Raw genomic sequence first — 22,572 nt, forward strand, 5'->3', positions numbered from 1 at the left:
TCCCTCATCAGCGATCATGGAATTATATCTTATATTTAATTATTCGAAAAACATTTTTCGAGACTGCAAATAATAAGAGTTGGGCTCATACACTGCAAAATTTGAAGCTCAGAGCCAGTGTTCATTAGCCAACTGATTAAAAGCCGTAGTTGACTTCTACGATCGAATTTGGAGTTCATTGGAAATTCACTTGCTGTGTTATATTAGAACGAAATCATAAACAAACTGTAAAGTAATTGAATTAATTATATTATTACTTATTTCTATTTATTACATTTCAATGCCATTCTATTGTAGAGGCATTATTAATTGCATGATTTTGTTACCTATAACCTAATCTAGAACCGTAATATAAAGAAAGTCATTCTAATGTTACACCACGCTTCGCTCAGGCATATTTAAAAAATCCCATTCATTGTGGAATTTAGGTTCCTTTTATTGTTCTATTATTTTAGGCAGTTTAACCTGATACGTTAATGCGACAAACAAAAATCGTGCTTTTAAAATAATAATTCACAATATAAGACATGTAAAAACCATAAGAAAATATTATAAAAATAAAAAACCATGCGTAATAAAATTTTTAAAATACTTAATAATTAAATATAACCTTATGATAGACGGATTCGAATAGCAAAGAAAGGACAAAGACAAAAATTTTTCATTTTTAATTTATTGAAATTTGGCTGTTTCGAGTATTGCCAAGTACTCTTCATCAGTGGTCTTTGAAAATAATCGAATTTTATTTAATTAGTTTATAGTCCGTATATAATTTGTTTGGACTGCAAGTGCCAGGCTTAGAACTCGTGCCTGTCAAATTAAAAGCGATGACTAATCGTGTTTATCCACAAATAGCCAAGGCTGCACAAACTTTCAATGCTCAAATTCCAGGTTTTGTCACTTATTTTTATTTAATTAGTGACACCAACCAAAGCACTTATCATGCTTTAAATTAGAACGAACTTATAAACTACAGCTTTATTTGGAAACACAAGTTCAACGAATTGAAAGTTAATCTTTGAGCTTACCTATTTTTGCTTCAAAGCTATTCTTTTTGTAGAGACATCTGTTATGCATATTTTTGACAGGCACGAGTTCTAAGCCTGGCACTTGCAGTCTGAACAATTTATATACGGACTATAAACTAATTAAATAAAATTCGATTATTTCCAAAGACCACTGATGAAGAGTACTTGGCAATACTCGAAACAGCCAAATTTCAATAAATTAAAAATGAAAAATTTTTGTCTTTGTCCTTTCTTTGCTATTCGAATCCGTCTAACTTTTAAATAGTTTCTTTCGTCATAAAAAGACACGCCATTATCGGCAAGAAAAAATTAACCTTATGATATTTTGAGGTATATGGAAAGCAGTTACATGCTGAATTTTTAACAGAATCTAAACACAAGAAGCTAATTTCAAGACAATATCCTACAAATAGACATATATATGTCGATGTCAGATAAAATGCTTGTGTTTACAATTCAGTCATGTTATGATAACAATGAATAAACAAACATGTCCACATATAGTCCTTTCATTATTTTGAGGTTTATGGATGGGATTGTCAGCACCTCAATTGCTTCAAGCACTTAAAAACGGCTTACAGCAAGACTTTTATATAGCGGTTTTCAAAGTCCATTCCTACACAGCGAAAAATTGACAACAGAAGGAAAAAAAATTTTCCTTAATCTTAATGAACCTTCAGCTACACATTTCACATCTTTAACAGCAAATACAAATAATGTTTCCATTGATATTCTAATTTTATTAGTTTTCAAATTATAACTGATTTATATCAACAGCAATAGTGTCCACTTTAACATATTTTGTTAAGCCTTTCCTTACATTTATTTTACAGGAATTATTAGCAATATTTCTAAATGTTATGTTATGTTAAAAATGATTTTATATAAATATTGAAACTAATAATAAGTTGTATTAATAACCAGTCTATTATACTCTTGTAATGTATGTATATACAATTATTATTATTTATTTTATTTTCTTTTTGATATGCACCCTATATTTACAAATAAAATTAAATACATAAATCCATTAATTTGAGTATGTATATAGTGCTGTTAATAATTTGTTATAAATGTTTTTACTTTACAAAATGCATTTTTAAGATAAATTTGTATGTAAATCAAATTAAAAAAGTATGCGATAATAAGCTTATATAATAATACCACTTTAATTTACTTCAAGTAACAAATTTACAAATTCTATCTAAGTCTAAATATTTTTCATATACACTCCAAACTAGTTTATTTATCAAATAATGAATATTAAATGCTACGATGGTATTAAGCGTTTCGTACTTAAATTTGTGTTGGCTGGCAGCTCATAAGCTATTCCGCCCCATTGCAGTTTATATGTTCTAGTACGCCATCGGATTGCTGGACTCCACAAAGCGTTGAGAAACAAGTAAGGTCCACTAAGTTCACGAAATAACCAACCCACAACAAACTCAAACTTGTGAATTGTTAATGAGCCATGCTATAAAAAAAAAAGAGTTATATCATGATTACCGAATAAATATGAAGCAATTAGTTTATTTAAATTATATCACACAACTTTGATTAAACAATTCTTAATATTAAAAATATAAATATATTTATAAAAAAATTATGCTTCATTTACTATATCTAACTATATCTAAATATATATAGCGATTTTAAACTATCTACAAACCTGCACTATTGAAAGTAATATCCAATCTGATAACAACCACGTTAGAATGTGCACCAAATAAAACACCAAAGGATCCCAGCTAAATAAAAGTGATGCTGCCCAAGAAGCAAAAGCGCCTAAGATCATACATTCTGAAAGAGGTTCGAGTAAAATAGTTGTTGGTACCATGGCAACACGCAATTTAGCCCAACGTATAAGGCGAGCTTGGAAACTTTTAATATCACAAAAACCACTATTTTGTAAAGCTGGTTGGTTACTTATACGCATTTTCCACCCGCTTTTTACTATAGCTTTGGCAATAAAAAAATCCTCTGCTAAATAACAACCAAATGTTTGAAGTCCCCCGAGTTGATCAATAACTGGTTTACGCAACAAGCAGGACATTCCTGTATGACAGTTTATACCAAGCAAATCAGCTGATAAATAAATTCTGGACTGCACTGTACCAAAGTATATCTAAATTAAAAGATGATTACACAGTTATAAGCAATTCGAAAAAATAATGACTAACCTTTTCAAAAGTTGCTGCAAAACCTTCACGATCACATGTGAAAGGCATTTGATGAACTAATGCATACCCTTCTGTCATATTATTAACCATATCTAGTAAAGTATCACTTCGCACTTATAAAATAGAAAGTTAAATAGTTTTAATGTTAACGCAAAATATAAAAACCATAGAAAATATAATAGTATAAATGGATTTCAGGGTGTTTTGTGATTTTGTATGTGACCGTGAGTGATACATGTTAGTGGAAATTAGGGCTTAAGTACAATGATGACGCCTACGCGTCAAATGTGCATAAAAAAATGCAAATAAAATAAAAATGCATTCACAAAATGCTTAAACTTTACATATACAAATCATGTGCAAACACAAAAGGTGCATTAATGAAAAAGTGTTAACTGTCGTATACTACGCAAACTATGCAAATATGCGCTTTAACATAACCGTTGTTCAAAATTTGTATAAAAAAAAATTATCCCAAACTACGTAAATATGCGCGAACCTTTAAACGCAGCATTACGATTGCGTATTTCAAAAAGTAGCTGTTTTTAGCTCTTTAATTTTTTATAAAAAGGTTTTTCGAACAGTAATGGACTACAACAACAAAAATTTTATTTCTTATATTATTTTAATTAATTGAATTTGGCTGATCATACAGCTGTTTTGAGTATTGCCAAATACCCATCATCAGTGGTCTTAGAAATAATTCTTGTATTTAATTATTCGTAAATAATTATTTTTGAGACTGCAAGTACCAGGAATCGAACTCAGGTCCTGCCAAATGTGAAGCTCAGAATCAGCGCACCTATTTTTTATTAAAAAAGTGAAATAATTTTTGACTATTGATATACAGTTTGTGAAGAAATTGCATTGACAAAGTTTAAAAATTCTTATTTTTTACAATCTTTATAAAAATACCAGTTCATATTTTGTTTGCACATAAAATTGTATTATTAAATAAAAATTAAAGAGTTTTTCGAAAAACAAAGACAGTGATTGTAATTGTAGCGCGGATATTACGCACATTTTTTAAATAGCCTATACAAAAACTGAAACTTTCAAAAGTTAGTTTTTTACACATAAGATACATTTAGAAGAGCTCACAATCCTTCATTTAAAGTTTCCAGTCAATACGGACAGTTGCTGCAAAGACTTGGTGTGAATTCTAACGCCATCACCGCAATAAATTCTGACTGTCATTCTTCATAGTAACCGTAGGCCTATGCACATATTTAATTATTGTTAAATATGGTGTGAATGCATGCATCAATGCCTATAACCATTACGAAGTGATTTCGAAGAACGCCCATAATCTTTAACAGATAATGTAGTATGGTACGTTGTTGTGGTGAAGTTCAAAAAAGAAGACGGTCCAAAGTCGATTTAAGAAATTTTAGCTAATAAAGTGGTCTTGAATACTATGACTTATTGCAATTATTAAGCAAACATATTGGATACATTAAGAAATTAGCACGATAGCTTTCTCGAATTTAAACTGAAGAACAAAAAAAAGCCGTAGGCGTTTAGCGCTCAGAAGCTGCTTATTTATCCCTTAAGACCAGACAAAAAAAAATCAGCAACAAAAATAATGACGTTAATTTATTTCAACAAAGCCGAACAGACAGATTGTTGAATTATAGACGGAAATATTCAAAAATTTGTTGTGAAACCATTAAAGAAGGAACTGAAATTAATATCTGTTTTATATGACTTGACAAAATTGTGGTTTGGTTCAATATATCTATTTCTGAAAAATATGAATCTACTAACACTACAACAAAAATTGTTTATTACTCTAAAAATGTTCAATTAGGCATCAAAATTTGACAAATTGAGAGTAAATCTAGATTGGATCCAGATTCACCAATCGAAAACGGTATAAGAAACATAAATAATACAAATGTGGTGGCACCAAAAAATAGTGCAGACAACTGTCTGAAATCTCTCTTTGCTACTCTCCTTCATGAAAACATGAAGGCAGTAGCAATTTCTCAAAAGATATAACATGGTAAGCAATATGGACAAGTCTTGATGGAAAACATAAAAATACAAAATTTTACAATGATGCTGGGATGTAAAATTAATGATACTTTGAAAACTTTATTAAAAAAACATGTGTATTAGGATAGTCTTGGAAATAGAACCGGCAAAGAAAATTTTCGGGTAGATAAGGAAAATGATAATGGCAATAAAGTTGAAATCAAAAGCACAAGATATTTATAAGCTAATGAATTGAAGAAGTCAGCGCAACGATACGTACAAACAAAGTTTCGAAATGGGTGCTCTTACAGTTGCACTAAATAACGTCTCGACGATTCAGAAAGATGTTTTAGTGAATTAAAACAAATTTTTTGCACCGATATGTAACAAAAAATAAAACATGTTTCACCACCGCGATGTTGTATCAACCAATGAAAGCCGTTTAAAGCGGCGACAGCTAGAATATACACCCCTATTCTGAATTAAATGGGAATGGCAGTTTTTTTCCTTATTCCCAATGGGAGTTTTTTTTACCTTTTTTGTACCAAATTTTTCCCAATCAAATTGTGTGGGAGATAAGTTAAAAAAAAATTAAAAAGAGTTTAATTTAATATGTAAGTAACTAATAATGATTTTCGATTTTCAATATATTTTAATAAAATTATTAATATAAAAATTTTATAATTATAATAATTTTGGGTTTGCCTTATATTTTTATTTAATTAGTGACAACAACCAAAGCACTTGCCGTGCTTTAAATTAGAACGAGCTTATAAACTACAGCTTTATTTTGGAAACACAAGTTCAACGAATTGAAAGTTTAACTTTTTGGGTTTGCCTTAATAATAATTTTGTATATAATAAATTTAATATATTTAAATTTTTATTTATTTATTTTATCTAAATGAGTTGAACATTTCTTTTCGAATTTATTTTAATAAAATTATTATTACAATAAAATTATTATTATAATAAAATTATTATTATAATAAAATTAATATATTTAAATTTGTATTTATTTATTTTATCCACAATTTCCATTATTTATTTATTTTTCCCACAAATTAAAGTGTAAACTATTATTATTTAAAATAATTGAATAATGAAAGCAATTCATATTCTACAATGAATAGGATTTTTTGAATACGATGTCCAATATTATGACTCATAATAATGAGATGATCGTCCACTAAAACAAGTGGAGAATTTGACAATGTTAGATGAGATCAATGACAGTACAAGTACAAGTAGAAGTAGACTCAAATAGCCTTACTGCGATTGGCAGAATAGCAGAATTAAAATTAAACGATCAAAATTTGACGCAGCAAAAGAATAAGAAAATGAAATTTTCCTTCAATATAGTTGTTAAGATGAGCATACAATTGAATGAGCTTGATTGGCTAACTGAAATCTCGTAAGCTTATCCACATTTTTTAGTTAGATACAAAATACTTGTACTACATCACTAAAGTACAACTTTAAGCAAAAAATGAAAGTGACCCGTTCATCTGTTTTAAAGTTATTTGTAATTTAATTAAATTTTAGCAAAATTGAGTTTTCGGAAAAATTGAGCCAACTTTAACCACATCTTTTTTTTTTACTATTCATCGAAAAATATTATTTTTGTGTTTTAAACCTTACAATTAAAATCTGCCTTTAATTATTTATTTGTTATTTTTGAAAAATATGATATAAAGCAAATTTAATTATTATTTCTTTAGCTTTATTTTAATAGGCGAATATATATAAAGTATGCATTATATGACGGATAACATATCCGTCAGGCTGATGATTACATACTTAAATAAGAAAAATGCAGCATATCGTTGCTGACGTCTTTTGTTGTGACACGTCTTATGACGTGAAAAGTACTGATGATGAGTACTTGGCAATACTCAAGATCAAATTTGGTCAGCCAAATTTCAATAAATAAAATAAAAACTTTTGTTGTTATCTTTTCATTCCTATTTAAACCCTTCTAAAAATAGTTATTTTGCACAAATACTTGCACAAAAAACGGAAATAAATTGTAAATTGTACAAAATTACGTATAGATTGAATAAACACAAACTTTTATGTTGTTTTTTAAAAACGTAAGAACTTTTTTATGTATATTTGTTTAACAGAATGTAAACAGAATAGGATATAAAAGATACTTATGTAAATCATAGTAATGTAATGATTAGGAATACGTTAAGGTAATGAAATTATTTTTTAATATATCACTTGAATATCATAAAGATTCTACAAATCAAACTACTGAAAAGTCTTGAATTAAGGTAGAATGCAAAATAATTAAGTTAATAAAATGTTATTAAATTTTTAATTAATACATACTTTTTATTCCACTATCCGATATCATGATGAATTCAAATTTAGCGGCTACGTAAGCTGGTTGCATATTATTAATTTTCGGATTTACGCCAACATTCGAACTACCAATAAAAAGCGAAGCATCTACTTTTGGATATTTGCTCATTAAGCCTTGTACCACTATTGTAGCTGGATCGTCCTTATCCTCGATACAAAAAAGCAATTCATACTAAAAGTAAATAGTTAAAAAAATTCAAAATGATTTGTTGTATCTTACCACAGGATAATCCATTGTAAAAAATGTTTCAAGGTTATGTTCTAAATTTGGATCTACACCCATAAGTGGCTTAATAATTGAAACTGCAGTTAGAGGAGTTTCTGTAGGAAATTTGCAAACCTTTTTATTAAGTTTATATTTTCTGAAAAAATTTAAAATATTATTTTTATATATAAATATATGAAAAGATGAAATCAATAATGATCACTTAAAGTCACATATAAAGATTCTTCTAAATCGTTTTAATAACTTTTGTGAATATTTATAATTTAACACATTTAAATAATTTTTGTATATTAATTTCTTATAACTTATAAATGTTTTTTTACTAAAATATACAACAAACTGAGGATTGTAAATTCTATTTAACCGAATGGATTATTTATCTATTTAAAAACGTTAACCTATTTTACTTTTTAAAAATAATCTAAATAATATCTTGTTGAATAATTGGATACTCTATTTTTTACTAAATGAGTTTTACTAAATGAGAAAATTACTAAATAAGACATTTTTTATTTACTACTTATTGTAGGATGTATTGTATTATTATTGTAAACAATTTATCCAATATTTCCCTTTCTGCAACAACGCGACAGAATCAAACGCTACAATATCAAGCAAATTAAGCATTTAATTCAACGCGTGGTAAATACTACAAGAGTTAATAGAGATCAGTATACAGCCTTTTGTCGCATATATATTAAAAATTGAAACATAGCTACGACTACAAAAATATTGATAGTGTTTTATTAATTATTTTATTTATTATTATTAATAGGTGTAGTAAAAAGAAATACATTTTTTTTACATGAAATTGAAGGCTTCTTTACCATAGTTACAAAAAATTTCATTATGCCTCTCACATAGAAGTTCTCGTACCTATTGAAAAAAAATTAAGAAAGTAGATTTTCACAAGTCTCTCTTGAATCAAAGTTTTCAACAGAAAAATCGTTCGCCATGGACAGGAACAGATGGCAATCACTTGGTGCCAGGTCTGGACTATAAGATGGATGCATAGGAACTTCCCAACCAAACACTTGGGTTGCTTTCTACATCCTGACTTAATGTTGGGATCTTGAGCATTGAGATAAGTCACGTTCGAAATGGGGTACTCTATCTCTAAAACGAAAATTGGAAGGGATCTTTTTTTTGACGTTGTTTCAGATGTTTGACGATTTTTTGCATAAATTACCGGTGTACCGGGCTGTATTCGAACAAGAGGAGATGATATCACTCTTTTTTCGTACTTATTATTGAATTTCGTAGAGGATTATCTACAAAAAAAGGTAATTTAAGAATTTTTTTCTTCTTGTTTAGCTGTTTGGTCTTCTTTTTCACTACGAATCCTTCAAATCTATTCAAATTACTGAGCCAGTAATTTAACTTTCGTTGCTTTGGCTTTTTCATTTTTTCAGGACATTCTTATTTTCTTTCGTTGAGGATATTCAAGAGTGGGCGGACGTTCTCAACTTTATCTACAAAAAAAGGTAATTTAAGTTTCGTTGCTTTGGCTTTTTCATTTTTTCAGGACACTCTTACGATTTAATATTACTAAATGAGATATCAGCAAAGTCGAAATTACTTTATTTTGTTTATTCATTGTTTTTGTATCTTCTGATGTACTACTTGTATTAAGCTCTTGTTTAGTTCCATCCGCTGGTGAGTAATCGCTTTTTACCTTTATTACCGAAGGTGGTAATAAAGACCAACACTTATCTTTATTAATTTTAAAAAACATTTAATACTTTTCGTGAAAATTAAAATAGTTTTATGGTGCTTTCTACTTATTTTATAAAGCCATAGTTGTGAAAGAAATTTCATTTAATTCAGTTGCTGACTTTAAAATGCCCATTTGCAATTCTATTAGTGATAATGCATAAAACATATATAAAATAAAATAAGTTACTATTATATGCAAAAGAAAAGAATTAATTATCTTTCGAATCTTTAAGGAAATTTGCCTTTTTCAAAAAAATTTTTTTTTATGTTGGTACACCCTTTCTTGACGTATGGTACAAATTTGAGCGCCATCTGTCAATTAGTTTGTTTACAGCAGCTGTTAATGTGAGACTAACTCAAGTGCATTTAGTGATTTTTACTATGGAAAATTCAGTTGAACAACGAGTTTGTTTGAAATTTTGTGTTTTGAAGCATTGAAAATGGTTCAAAAAACTTAAGGAGACTCTTCTATGTATCGAACACAGGCATACGAGTGGTATAAATCATTCAAAGAGGGTCGTGAAGTGATCGAAGATTTGCGTTATTCTGGACGTCCATCAACATCAAATACCGAAGAAAAAGTGACAAAAATCAAGAAAATTGTGCTGGAAGATCGTTGTATGACTGAAAGGAAGATTGCTCGTGACTTAAACATCTCAAATGGGTGCAGAATAATCCTGATTGAACATTATTTTTTTTTTTTTTGTTTGAAATAATTATTAATTAACGCCATAAAAGAACATTAATTTATTTTGGTCTAGTAAGACATACCAATAATACTCTTGAATTTTAGTTTTCTGGTTACATACAGTGAAAAGATTTGTCTTTGCTACCAAAGTGTTTTAATGAAAAATTAATTTGTATGCTCCAAGCTAAAAGTGAACTGCAGAAATTTTTAAATTTGTGAAGTGAGCCAAGAAGCATTACATTGACAGATGGAGTAGCAAGTTATATCAAAAAGGAGATAAGTAAAAACTGACATACATGATCTGTGATTGCCAACAGATCATTTTTTTTTGTAAAAACGAGCTGTTGCTGGTAGGCGCTGAGCTGGAAGTTGGTGTGCGGAGTCTGTTGCAGTTTTTTTGACGTACTCAACGGTATTGAAGATATACCTTGTGATCAAAAAAGAACGAGAATTCCCGCGGTTATCCAATCGGTAAGTTCTTTTATTTTCACGCTGGCAACACTATTATACACATTCTGTCAAAGTTTAACGCTTATCGTACGATTAGTTTTTGTTTGGCGTCTATACAAAGTCGAAAAATTTTCGTGTAGCGATTTTTAGCTGAATTTCATTCAAAAAAACGTCGTTGTGATGTGGTCAAAGAGATGATCTCCAACGCAGATAGTGACCCCACATTCATCGAACGCATCATAACTGGTGATAAGACATGGGTCTATGAATTTGACATGTTTTGAGACCATATGTTAGAGGCCATAAAAGAGAATTCGCTGCATGAACTAAAGGCCATACCTTCGACGGTCTATAAAATTTGTATGGAAAATTGGATCAAGCGTTGGCATGTATGTATTGCCGCAGGAGGAGAGTACTTTGAAGGCGATAATAAAGAAAATTATTAGAATTAAAATTTTGTTTTTTTTTAATTCTCGTTCTTTTTTGATCATAATGTATTTATGTATAAAAAAGAATAGCGGAAGACCAACGGGGCTCAAGAAGCTGTAATCTATCACCTGAAACGGTACTCAAAAGAAAATAACAGGTATTTTTTTTAAATGATACGTTATTACGAATGTAGTACTTTGTTAACGGTCATGGTGATCATCCTCCAGAATTTTTTTTGAACGGCATACTAATATTTGAAATGCGGAATATATATATTAAAATTCTTCAGATTTTTTTTTTGTTTTTTTTAATCAGAAATTATTTTTTTTTTGATAATTATATTTAAAAGTAAATAATTAATAATTCCACACTTGTGAAGTTATGATCTAATTTTTTTTTCTTTTTGAGCGTTTGAATATAGTATTTTTTTTTTTTTGATATATTAAAATAATAAAAAAAGAAATAAAGGAGAATAATGCCCTAAAAATATATATAACGTCCGAGTATTAATGATTACCGATTCTTTTTTCTTTTGAAATTTTTTTTTGTACATATATATATTTATAAAGGTTTTTTCTATTAAATATATTATATAATATATAACTATATAAATTGTACGAACTATGCCTAGTTTTTTTTTTAAAGAGAAACAAAAATCTTTTTTTTTTCTTTTTTTTTTGTTTATAAATAAAATTTCAACTAGATACGGCAATAGCTATAGTGACAACATTGCAGCGACTGAAACTGATTTATTTTGTTTATTGTTTTTATTATTTCTGTTTATTATGCAATTTTTTTATTGATATTTTTTTTTTCTAATTATAATTAAACATACGAGTTTCCGAGAGAATTGTTTTTGTTTTTTTTGATATAATACACAAAAGTCTGACTAAAGTCTTTGACATTCGTCAGGCTATTGTTTTTTTCAGTATATTTTTTTTTCGCATTATTGGTTTTTTATCTTAGAGAGAAAGTAAAAATAGAAACACTTTAAAATTGTAAAGTTATTTATATTAACCTAAGAACTCTGAACAAAGAAGAAAATTCTCTGTACATATATGTTATAATTATGAATTATGAATCCTTACGCATTTATAATCCAAGAAATGGTTTTTGTTTTGTATTTTTTTTTTATATAAAAAAAATTATATTAATATAATATTCATTTAATTTTGTTAAAAAAATTCGCACTGAAAAATTGTTTTAGTTTTATATACATATTTTTTTGAAAGAAAAAAAAATTTTGTAAACATAATTATATAATTATTTTTGTATGATAGTTAACTAAGTAATTTAAATAAAAAGAATTGTTATTCAAATTAATAAAACCTAAATATTGAACGCTTTTTAAATTTAATATATGAAAAAAGGAGTATATGATAGAGTTTTATGTTACAGAAAGGTAAAAAGGGTTGTTTTTGTTTCCTATATTATTATATAATTACTAGTCAAATGAACAGCATGTCCGGCTAGGGTTATTATAAGCTCTAAAAGTTGTACAGGGATATGTCATGAGGTATGCGTACGATTAAAATGAAGTAGACTACTTGTGAATATAGAACAGGTGACAGGACTGAAAGACCGAGAAAACTTACTGAGGGGGGGATAGTTGGATTCAGAGTGTATGAATGTAATCAATGGCAAAAGTACCACGTCTCAGTCGGTTACTATGAACTCACTTATAAATATATATAGAATTTGTCAATGGCACGATTTTTTTATTTTTGTTTAATGTCAGTGGTGGCCAATAGTTCCCAAGAACTTACACCACAAAACCGGCAAACATACCGGGCCTGCCAGCGTGCCATGCTAGGCTTCTAGAACCACCCTTATTACAACAAGGCTGACACAACATTTTATATGCAAACACCTTTTTGGGAAAATGCAAAAAAGTCTTACATATATGAAAAATATAATTGCGGTGTATATATTAAGTAGCATTAGAGTAGATTGAGATTGACCACAAAAATTGAATGATAAAATAGATAGCATGAAACAACAAAAGCCTAATAGACCTTCAGAATAAACATAGAAAACACCTCGGTTAATTACAAAACTCAATTATGAACTAAAGCATTGAACATACTAAACATACAATAGAGCCGGAATGAGATATCGTAATGTTAACAAACTGACAAACTGAGAGTTAATGTTTTCATGGCGCCCCAAAAAATACTCGTCGTGCCGTGTGTACTAGGGTCATAAAAGCATCCGGACGGAGGAGAAGTAAGCAATTTCGATTCTTTATGTTAAAGTAAGAAATCTGAGTAGTTTATTATTCTATTATCTGCCTGAATGCCAGTACATATATCATTAAAGAATTTCGTGTAGCACCATATTTCCCAACTTAGAGTCGTATGAGTAGCGCCGTTATAAAAAAAAAAGAGGAAGGGTATTTGGCATTAATGAGAAATAATTAGTGCATTTCGTAAAGCAATGGTGACGAAAATAACGCTTGTGAATTTATATATTAATTTGTAATTCGAAAAACGAACTCGGTGACACTGCGTTTTATTTTTGATTCTGCAAAAATAGCTAATAATCGAAATAAGAAAAATGGTGGTTATTTTAGAATTTTTAAATAGAAGCAAAGCCTACAAGTTATGCGTCGAAAAGTAAAAGACAAATGGTGAGTTTATTATTATTATATCAACTAAAAAATGTATGCTTTATCAAGCCTCTGAAAACACACTTTTTGTTGCTCTATCTTCATGATACAATATGCCTACCACTTTGCTTAAATATTTCATATATAGATTCAGAATTATTTCTCGTTGGTTATTCGGCAATTATCAGAAGAAGCGCGAAACTTCATAATGAAATGTTGAACTACATTTTAATTTGTTTTTTATAATTTTTGTTTAAATTACTTCAAGTATGTATATGAAGTCGAAAACGTCCCAAAAAAACCCATTTATTTTAATTATATCTGCAGTTCTAGGCGAACACGATTACCGATAGTGATAAACATGATGAATCACCAGAATAAAATACTATTAGGTGTACTCATATAAAACAGTATAAACGGCAACCGCGCTAAGCTCAAATATGAGTAAGTAAATACATGAATGCTTGCTGAAACATAGAAATTATCTTAGTAGCATTTTTTCTATTAAATTGCTTTTTTTACAGCAAAAAGTATTTTCTTCTTTGACGCAAAAAATCAGCTGTTTTTTAAATGCACAGTGTGCAATTGCAATGAAGCCAATTGCGCACCAATAAGGTCGCGCATTTGAGCTCCAATAGTGCATTTCATTTTTCATACAAATTTTTATTGATAGTTTCTTTTTGTTTATGATAACAAGAAAACTTCTACGATAAAAAATCTAGAAATACATTTATCACTTATATAATTATAATAAGAAAATATCTCAATATAGCATTTTAATTATAACTGCCTTGATTGCATTGATTAAGTACAAATACTTTCACATTTATTAGTTTCATTACAAAACGACTCAAAGAATATTTGTTGTACCATAACAGAAATATCAATATCAGCTAATATTCTTTTAGTATTATAAATTGTTGCTTATTTAAACTATTATTTCATTGCCTCATATACGGAATACCGTGTTATAGTTATATTCAGCACAGGATTAACAACATTTAACAAATATACACTGTTTTGATTTTTTTCTAAGTGTTCTAGTATTTACACAAGATTCAGAATAACAATCACTTACCCATAACATATTGCTAATATGTGAACAAACCATGTACCGCACCAAAATATTAACAATATTGCAGCTAAGCCATATAATGGAGATAGCCTTAGAATTTGCATTGTACCATTTAATATATAATTAACTTGCACAAGATATTAAAAAACATCGTTTTGTTTTTAAAATACCAGTTCTTGATACAGTTCTTCTTTGAAGAAACATTAAACTTTTTGTGGAATATTGTCACACTCACTTCCCATATATAATATTATGACTAGGGTTGATTACTAATATTTACTTCTATCACTAAACTTTTGTGGAACAATGATAATGAAACAATTTAGTTCCATATGGGAAGAAAATATGATAGCGGTATATAAAGGGCAATTCGTGTTATATTAAATTTATAAAATTGAAAGCCACTACTGAGTTAATTTACATTAACGGTACTTGTAATTTAACATTTATTTTCCTGCCTTCGAATCACCTGTTATCTTAGCTCGACGAACTTATTTTATAATAAGTCGATTTATATAACATGAAAATGCAATTAAAACTATACAAACACTAAATATTGGCTTCGTAATTATCCAATATAGCATTACCACATATAATTGTTTAGTGTTTATTTGACATAGCTACTAGCGCGAAATTAAGCGCTTTCGTTTCCTGAATATATATGTTTTAATTTTTCATTTGTATAGATATCAATAACATAACATTATCTCTGATAAATTTAATTTAGTGATGCCATGGGATTGCTTATTTAAAATATTACATCTAACCGAAGACCGTAATACGGCGTTTACATTGGCCGAAAATGGCTCATTTTGAATGACTCATTTGAAAGTGTTTACATTCGTTGTATTTCATTCGTTCTCATTTCTCAACAGCTGATTTGTGAATGTAAATTTTATTTGACATTTGAAGTAGTAATTTATTTTGTTTAAATTTACATTTGTTTACAAAAATGAACAATCAACATAAAAAAGTGATTATTGCAGAACAATTAAATTATTTACAAACAATAAAAGCTATTGTAATCACATTAACAAGTAGTATAAATAAAGCGAAACGAAAGCAAAAAAACAAAAAAATAAAAATGCAATTGTTAATGAATGCACTAGTAGCCCAAGTAGAACCTGTGCCAAAAAAATGTTGGATGAAGGTAAAATATATAACATAAAAGTAAAAAATATATAATATAAACTGAAAACTTATTTTTTAGCTCCGATTAAGTACTTTTTGGGAAGAAGAAGTTCCAAAAAGAGATGCATCGTTTTTCAAGGAAAACTTCAGAATGACAATGGACACTTTTAAAGAGTTATGCGATTTAGTCAAAAGTATGAAAAAACAAAACAGTAACTTTCGCAGACCAATTCCATTAGAGAAGAGAGTTGCCATTGCAGTGTACGCACTTGGCTCATCCGCGGAGTACAGAACTGTGGGCAACCTTTTCGGAGTGTCCAAATCATCTGTATGCATAATCCTTAAAGAATTTTGCACTGAAGTCTGGAAAATAATGCAACCAATTTATTTAAACCAGTACCCCTTAAATGAAGCAACAATTCGTGATTGCATCAATGGTTTTAATATATTAGGGTTTCCACAATGCATTAGTGCTATAGGTAACTCAATATCCAATGTGGAAATAAGTGTGTAAATTTTTTGTTTCAGACGGTTGTCACATTGAAGTGCATCCTCGAAAGAATGGACCGCTTTGTTAACTGACAACGATCCAACATCTGAAAATATAAGATCAGCCATTGCTACATTTTTAGGTAATCTTTTTTTTATTAATATTACTAATTACTGTTTATCCTTAATATTACTAAATTAATATTACTTACTATACTGTACTTAATATGATTTATTATTATACTTAATACTAATATAAAAATATTTATATTACATAATACGGTATGCTAGCAGTGCTATGCTTACTATACTATAATTATTTACATATTATTATTTTTTATTTAAAACTTCTAATAAAGATTGCTGGTAGTTTTCACAGTTATTGACCAATCTCTCCAGCAAATCGTTTCGCCGCTCTTCAATACGCTGCCAGTTACTCTCATTTCTCTTATCTTCCTCCCTCATTAATTGTAACTCCTGTAAAATGCTGTCTGTTTTTCTTCTCTTTGCAGATGCTCCAAAAGATGTTGTTTCAACCGCAGCAGTGGAATTTGTATCTGTTGAAGAGTTAAGTTGCTGCAGTGGAGAAGCTGCGTCTGCGTCATAAAGAAAATCAACTGACTCGAACAATGGACAAAAACTTGTGTCTTCATTTGATTCCAAAGCTGCTGGCTCGGCCAATGAAGTAATGTTTGAAACTACAATATTACTTTACTTATTATAAATTCAAGAAAAATATTATAATTACCATACCGTTATCTTCGTGTCCAGTTTCATCCATCAATGTTTCGACGTTGTGGATTTTAAAACTGCCTAATATGGCATGTACCTTATGGTACAGCGGCCAAGTAGATGGAGATCCACCCGACATGCCCATCGCTGCCTTTTCTTTTCTATAATATATTTTAGGTTTCATATTAGTTAATAAATTTAATTGTATAAATAGAAAATTTAATTTATGTAACCTAGTAAATAAATAAATAATATACTTTATGTATAATTTAAATTAATACAAAAAACGTAATTAAATTTACCTATACTTGCTCGTCAAGTTATTTATTTTGTTCGAAATTCCTTTAACCGACACCTCCATTCCACGCAATGAAAGCTTTTGTTGAAATTCTTTATAAATGTGGCTATTTCTCCTATTGCCACGGAGGTTTTCTATATCTTCCTCCCAAAGTTCACACAAAATGTTTTCCGCCTCGAGCGGCCACACAACTTGTTTTTTTTTCAGTAATTTTTCGCTGCTCATGGTTGGTAACAATTCAAACTGAAATAAAACAACTAAACATTTGTTTATCTTTTTTATAAATATGTCAAAACAGCTTTTTCAAACTGTCAAAATGCCATGAAGAGCTTTCATTTAGGGTATGTTCAATAGATTCCTTTGCATTTGGAACATATGTGGAATGCATTCGAACGTCATTCATACAGAATGTGAGAAAATTCCTCATTTTGTGCTTGAAATTTTATATGCAAGAATGAGGCATTCGATACTCATTTTCGATTTTTGACCAAAATGACCCATTTTCGGCCAATGTAAACGCCGTATAACAGTTGTAGTGGTTTATTACGTTTACTTTTTATTTCGGTCCTCACACTCTTTTGTTGAAATGAATATCTTTATTTGTTTATTATAATTATTTATTATAAAATATTATTAAAGTTAAGATTTTTGTTTATATATTTATTTAACATATTCTCTATATTCCAAATAACTACGACAAAGACTAAAGACTAATGGCGGGAGATGCGGATATTGTTATCTCTTCTCTGCATTGTTGACAGCTCTTTATACATATTTTTGGTGCTGCCACATACTCCACCCTAAGTGATGAAGTCACTGAATTTGGTTGGAAAACGAACGTTGCGTCAGCTGTTGTATTTGGTCGCACAGACTGGTCGCAATTAACGTTGTTTAGAGTGTGGTATACCATTGATTTGTTGTGGATGTCAATGTCTGTATCGGGACATATGAAAGCAGCTTTCAGACGATCTATGCTGACTGTTTGTTCTTTGTTTTCGATCAGTATTCTAAACGTCTTGTCACTCCGCTCTAGTATTTGGTAATGGCCAGCGTAAGGTTGCGTCAATGGTGGTTTTACCTTGTCATTTCGTATAAATGCATGCGTGGCTTAGCTTAGAGCCGGTTGTATGTGGTAACCTCGGTCTGTATGATGCGATACCAAAGTTGACTTGACGCTTTGCATTTGTTTTCTTAGCTTGGTTATGAAATCGTGTTGATTTATATTTCTGTGGCTAAGGTTACTTACTATTTCGCCCGGTAAACGTAGTGTTTAGCCATATAGCATTTCAGCAGCAGAAGCTCCAATGTCTGGTTTAAAAGTCGTGCGTAGACCTAACAATACTATTGGTAAAACTTCTGCCCAAGAAGTTGTTTGGTGGCACGTTAAGGCTGCTTTTAATGTGCGATGAAATCGTTCCACCATTCCGTTACTTTGAGGATGGTAACTCGTAGTTCGTAAGTGTTTGCACTCGATAACTTCAGCTAGTTGGCTAAACAATGAAGATTCAAATTGTCTCCCTTGGTCTGTTGTGATACGTAAGGGTACGCCAAAACGTGGGATCCATTGCGTAATTAGTGCGTTTGCGATAGTTTCCGTTGTTTGATCTGGAATCGGAATTGCTTCTGGCCATCGGCTGAAACGGTCGATGATGGTTAATATATATGTGTTTGATGGCGGTAGCGGGCCGACGATGTCTATATTTATATGTTCGAATCTGTGTTCAGCGAGTTCATATTGACAAATAGATGAACGGTTGTGACGTTGCACTTAAGAATTCTGATCGCAATCCTTTACAAGAGCTACAGCTACACGAAAAACATCTGATTACATACTCGACAGGATTGGTGGGAACCTCATCGGATCTGTACCTCATGAACCAACATCAACAGACACCTCGATAGCAGGTACAAGATATCCTACCACAATAAGGTCAACAAAACGATTAAATAATGGAAACTACTGCAAGACAAGCATAGGTGATTCAAGAAATGCAAAGTATTAGCCAATTATCTCAGCAACTATTACCATCTTATACACAAGAAGTTTTGGTAAAAGACATCATTCAACAAGAACAACTACCGCAGTTACATCTAGAGAAAGTTGGTTCTCCTCATCTGAATAGAAAAAATAACAGATTATTCAATCAAGTCAGAAAATGTTGTGATATACCTCAGAAACCATCTAGTTTAAAAAATCGACAACGGCAAGTGAAAGGCCGAAGTAAACTTCAACAGGATTGCGATCAGAATAACACAGATCCAAAGAAACAAAACAGAAATTATGCTAACAGGAAGTGCGTCCTGTCATAGTTCACTTTCCTGAAGAAGGAGGGAAATGTCAAAATGGAAATTTTCACATATTTCCACCCTACATAAATTTATTTATTTTATAAAAATAACAACAACACAATACTAGTACCTACAAAAGAAGTTTTAACTATGTTACACATCGCAGTAAGCTACATTTAACACTCAAGACATAATTTGATTTCACTCACTGTGGAATTTCAGTATAATCTAAAATAAAATAAATTGGATTTATTGAATATATATTTTATATTAAAAAATTTTATATAGGTAATTATATTCAATATATAGGTAATATATTGAATTCATCTGAAATTATAATTACAATTAACAATAAATAATGAAGTGTGTTTAAATAAATGAAGAATATACATACCTAATTTATACACTATTTATATATTTATTTTATTATAAAACACGTTTGTAAACAACACAAGAAACGTCAAAGCGTGAAAGCTTTTGTTGAGCAAAATACAAAGAATGGTGAATGTAAAAACACACGAAAATAGAAAACACAGAAATTACATTAAAACCAAATCATAGCTTTCGAAAGGAAGGTGCTGATAACGATTTATGGTCCCATTCGCTTGAACCACGAAGAACATCGTCAAACATCGTTTGTAACGGTAAATATGTTGTTAAATTGGTAATGTCACAGCGCTTGAGATGGATCGGCACGTCACGAGAATGACGGAAGATAGACCACAAAAGCGAATACTCCATTTCAGGCTGCACAACGACCGCAGAAGAGATAGACCACGTATTAGATGGCTCGACAACGTGTTCGACGACATCAGAAAAATGGGTATCCAAAATTGGAAGTCTAAAACAATATGCAAAGCAAAATGGAGAAAGCTGGTTGATGCAGCTAAAACTCACCCCGAGCTGTAACGCTGATGATATCATATATATAGTTTTCGATTAATTAATTTCGATTTGAAGATAAAAAATATTAAATAAATTTTTATGATTTGTTGGGCATAATTACTTTACATTGTTTTATTGTACAAACTGTATGTGTATAATATGTTGTGTTATTTTATGGTACTCTATGTGATGTGATGCTAAGTGAGGTTACGCTATGTAGCCTGAAATGATGTTAATTCGTTGGTGCTGTTACGGTGGCACAATATTGACAGCTGACTGCATTACATTCACTGTGCTGTCATCGTTAGTTTTGTTTTGTACGCAAGGTTGCATTTGTACTGTTGTAAATGACTTTCTAACATGATTAATAACTATTTTTTTTATAAGTTATTAAATATTTTTTTATTATAGTTATTCATGCAAATATTAAATGTATGTTTATATAATTAATAGTTAATTTTATTATTGAATGAATATTTTCCCGTTATATTATTCTTACAATCTCTATTATATCTTTTTACATAATTTTCTTACGTAAAATGATTGTTTGTTTTAGATCTACGCTTGACTTTCTACCACTAAGAATATTGATTATAGCAGTAGAGCAAGTGGAATATTTCTGCATTCGGTTTTGTTTGATCGCTGCATAAACATGTATAGTTTTGAGTACAAACTCTTTTGTATATATAAATTAATAATTTAATTTATATAATATGTTATTTTGTTAATGAATTGTTAAATGTTATATTGTGAATATATTGTTGCCTAATGTAATATAGTTATTATAAATAAAACATTCATCTATGTTATTTTAGTTTATCATTTTTGATTTAAGCAGTACACGTAAAAACAACATTGTAGAAGGACCACACACCCTTTCAGATAGAGCACGCGTCGTCATTGGTACGATCCCTAATAGTTATTGGGGGCATATATATTTAAATCGCCTTCTAGTCGAAAAAACAGCCATATTGTATTCCTAAATAGGAAATGCTCTGACGAGGTATTGCATAATTGTTCAGTGACTATAAGAATGATGAGAACTAGAATAATGTGTTTTAGCGAGCACATCTTCTTCGTATAAAAAAGTCTACTACATTTCTCAAACCATTGAGTAGATAGAATGATATATTCATAATTCAGAGTTCTTGGGTGTGATATGTGGAACTGTACCTTATACTTCTTTTTCATTCTATTGCGTTCCCAGGTGTGGCCGAAAAAAAAAATAGAATGCTAATAGAGATGGCGACGTGTATGATAAAGTAAGTAGGAGCGCCACAATCGTTTGGCAGAAACTATTAATACAAAAATCGTTGTGTGACAAAAACGACGGAAGAAGTCCCGTGAAAAATATGTGTAGGAAGAATATAGTTCTATGAAAGTTTTCTATAGTTCACTATAGTTCATATGAAAGTTTTCGGTTCCAAAGTACACGCGTTAAATAAAAGACCTACGATAGGCAAAATTGACTCTCGCCCCGAACCATGTATTTTTCCCGGATACTCGTTTAAATCGAAAGCTTGTCGATTATATTCAAAGAGAACACGTGACATGATTATTAGCTGAGATGTAAAATTCATAAATGGGCCCACTTTTAAATGTGATAATTGAAAAATATTTGAAAACGATACTACGCGTCCAGATATATCATACTCTGTTAATTTCTTGAGACAATTTAATTCCAATTACACAATAACACTGGATGGCAGCAAAGCAAAGACGACATAGCACTATTGTTTTTCATTCGAAAAAAAAAAACTAAACAATGATGTACAGGGGATCCGTGTTGTCGGTTGGGGATCCTACTCTGGCTACTCATTTATATTTCCTGCTGCTGTCAGCTGACAAGCTCACAAACAACGAACAATATACTTTCCAGCATTATAAACGAATTTATTAAGGACCTCGTATCAGCTATCAAAAATTTTAAATATTTGGCCAATGCGCCGCTCTCTTTGTATCATTCTTATTTCACTATTTCTGTCTATTATTATGAATAAA

At 30.0% G+C, this 22,572-nt stretch overlaps 3 protein-coding genes across 3 annotated transcripts; 1 reads left to right on the forward strand and 2 right to left on the reverse strand.

Annotated features, from left to right (window-relative positions):
* Window positions 1–1,971: 1,971 nt before the first annotated feature.
* On the reverse strand, window positions 1,972–15,031 carry LOC119680740 (ceramide glucosyltransferase-like). Its single transcript, XM_038093694.1, has 6 exons — window positions 14,751–15,031; window positions 7,776–7,917; window positions 7,523–7,727; window positions 3,209–3,321; window positions 2,698–3,153; window positions 1,972–2,502 (listed from the first exon to the last, which is right to left on the reverse strand). The coding sequence occupies exons 1-6, from the start codon at window positions 14,849–14,851 to the stop codon at window positions 2,299–2,301; spliced, it is 1,221 nt and encodes a 406-aa protein (XP_037949622.1). The 5' UTR covers window positions 14,852–15,031; the 3' UTR covers window positions 1,972–2,298.
* A 682-nt stretch (window positions 15,032–15,713) lies between these two features.
* On the forward strand, window positions 15,714–16,960 carry LOC119680741. The gene is made up of 4 exons (XM_038093695.1): window positions 15,714–15,897; window positions 15,958–16,357; window positions 16,407–16,510; window positions 16,880–16,960. The coding sequence occupies exons 1-3, from the start codon at window positions 15,832–15,834 to the stop codon at window positions 16,454–16,456; spliced, it is 516 nt and encodes a 171-aa protein (XP_037949623.1). The 5' UTR covers window positions 15,714–15,831; the 3' UTR covers window positions 16,457–16,510; window positions 16,880–16,960.
* On the reverse strand, window positions 16,698–22,124 carry LOC119675234. The gene is made up of 4 exons (XM_038086422.1): window positions 22,026–22,124; window positions 17,402–17,640; window positions 17,121–17,260; window positions 16,698–17,065 (listed from the first exon to the last, which is right to left on the reverse strand). The coding sequence occupies exons 1-4, from the start codon at window positions 22,122–22,124 to the stop codon at window positions 16,698–16,700; spliced, it is 846 nt and encodes a 281-aa protein (XP_037942350.1).
* Between the last annotated feature and the right edge of the window lie 448 nt (window positions 22,125–22,572).

Source organism: Teleopsis dalmanni, chromosome 2, assembly GCF_002237135.1.
Source record: "Teleopsis dalmanni isolate 2A chromosome 2, ASM223713v2, whole genome shotgun sequence".
Taxonomy (NCBI): domain Eukaryota; kingdom Metazoa; phylum Arthropoda; class Insecta; order Diptera; family Diopsidae; genus Teleopsis; species Teleopsis dalmanni.

Coding starts and splice junctions, on each gene's coding strand:
- LOC119680740 (XM_038093694.1), bottom strand. CDS start 14,851: ATGCAAATTCTAAGGCTATCTCCATTATATGGCTTAGCTGCAATATTG. Junction 7,918..14,750: donor ATATTAGCAATATGTTATGG/GTAAGTGATTGT, acceptor AAATTTTTTCAG/AAAATATAAACTTAATAAAA. Junction 2,503..2,697: donor TATTACTTTCAATAGTGCAG/GTTTGTAGATAG, acceptor TTTTTTTTATAG/CATGGCTCATTAACAATTCA.
- LOC119675234 (XM_038086422.1), bottom strand. CDS start 22,124: ATGTCACGTGTTCTCTTTGAATATAATCGACAAGCTTTCGATTTAAAC. Junction 17,261..17,401: donor AACTTGACGAGCAAGTATAG/GTAAATTTAATT, acceptor AATATATTATAG/AAAAGAAAAGGCAGCGATGG. Junction 17,066..17,120: donor AACTGGACACGAAGATAACG/GTATGGTAATTA, acceptor GTAATATTGTAG/TTTCAAACATTACTTCATTG.
- LOC119680741 (XM_038093695.1), top strand. CDS start 15,832: ATGCAATTGTTAATGAATGCACTAGTAGCCCAAGTAGAACCTGTGCCA. Junction 15,898..15,957: donor CAAAAAAATGTTGGATGAAG/GTAAAATATATA, acceptor CTTATTTTTTAG/CTCCGATTAAGTACTTTTTG. Junction 16,358..16,406: donor ACAATGCATTAGTGCTATAG/GTAACTCAATAT, acceptor TTTTTGTTTCAG/ACGGTTGTCACATTGAAGTG.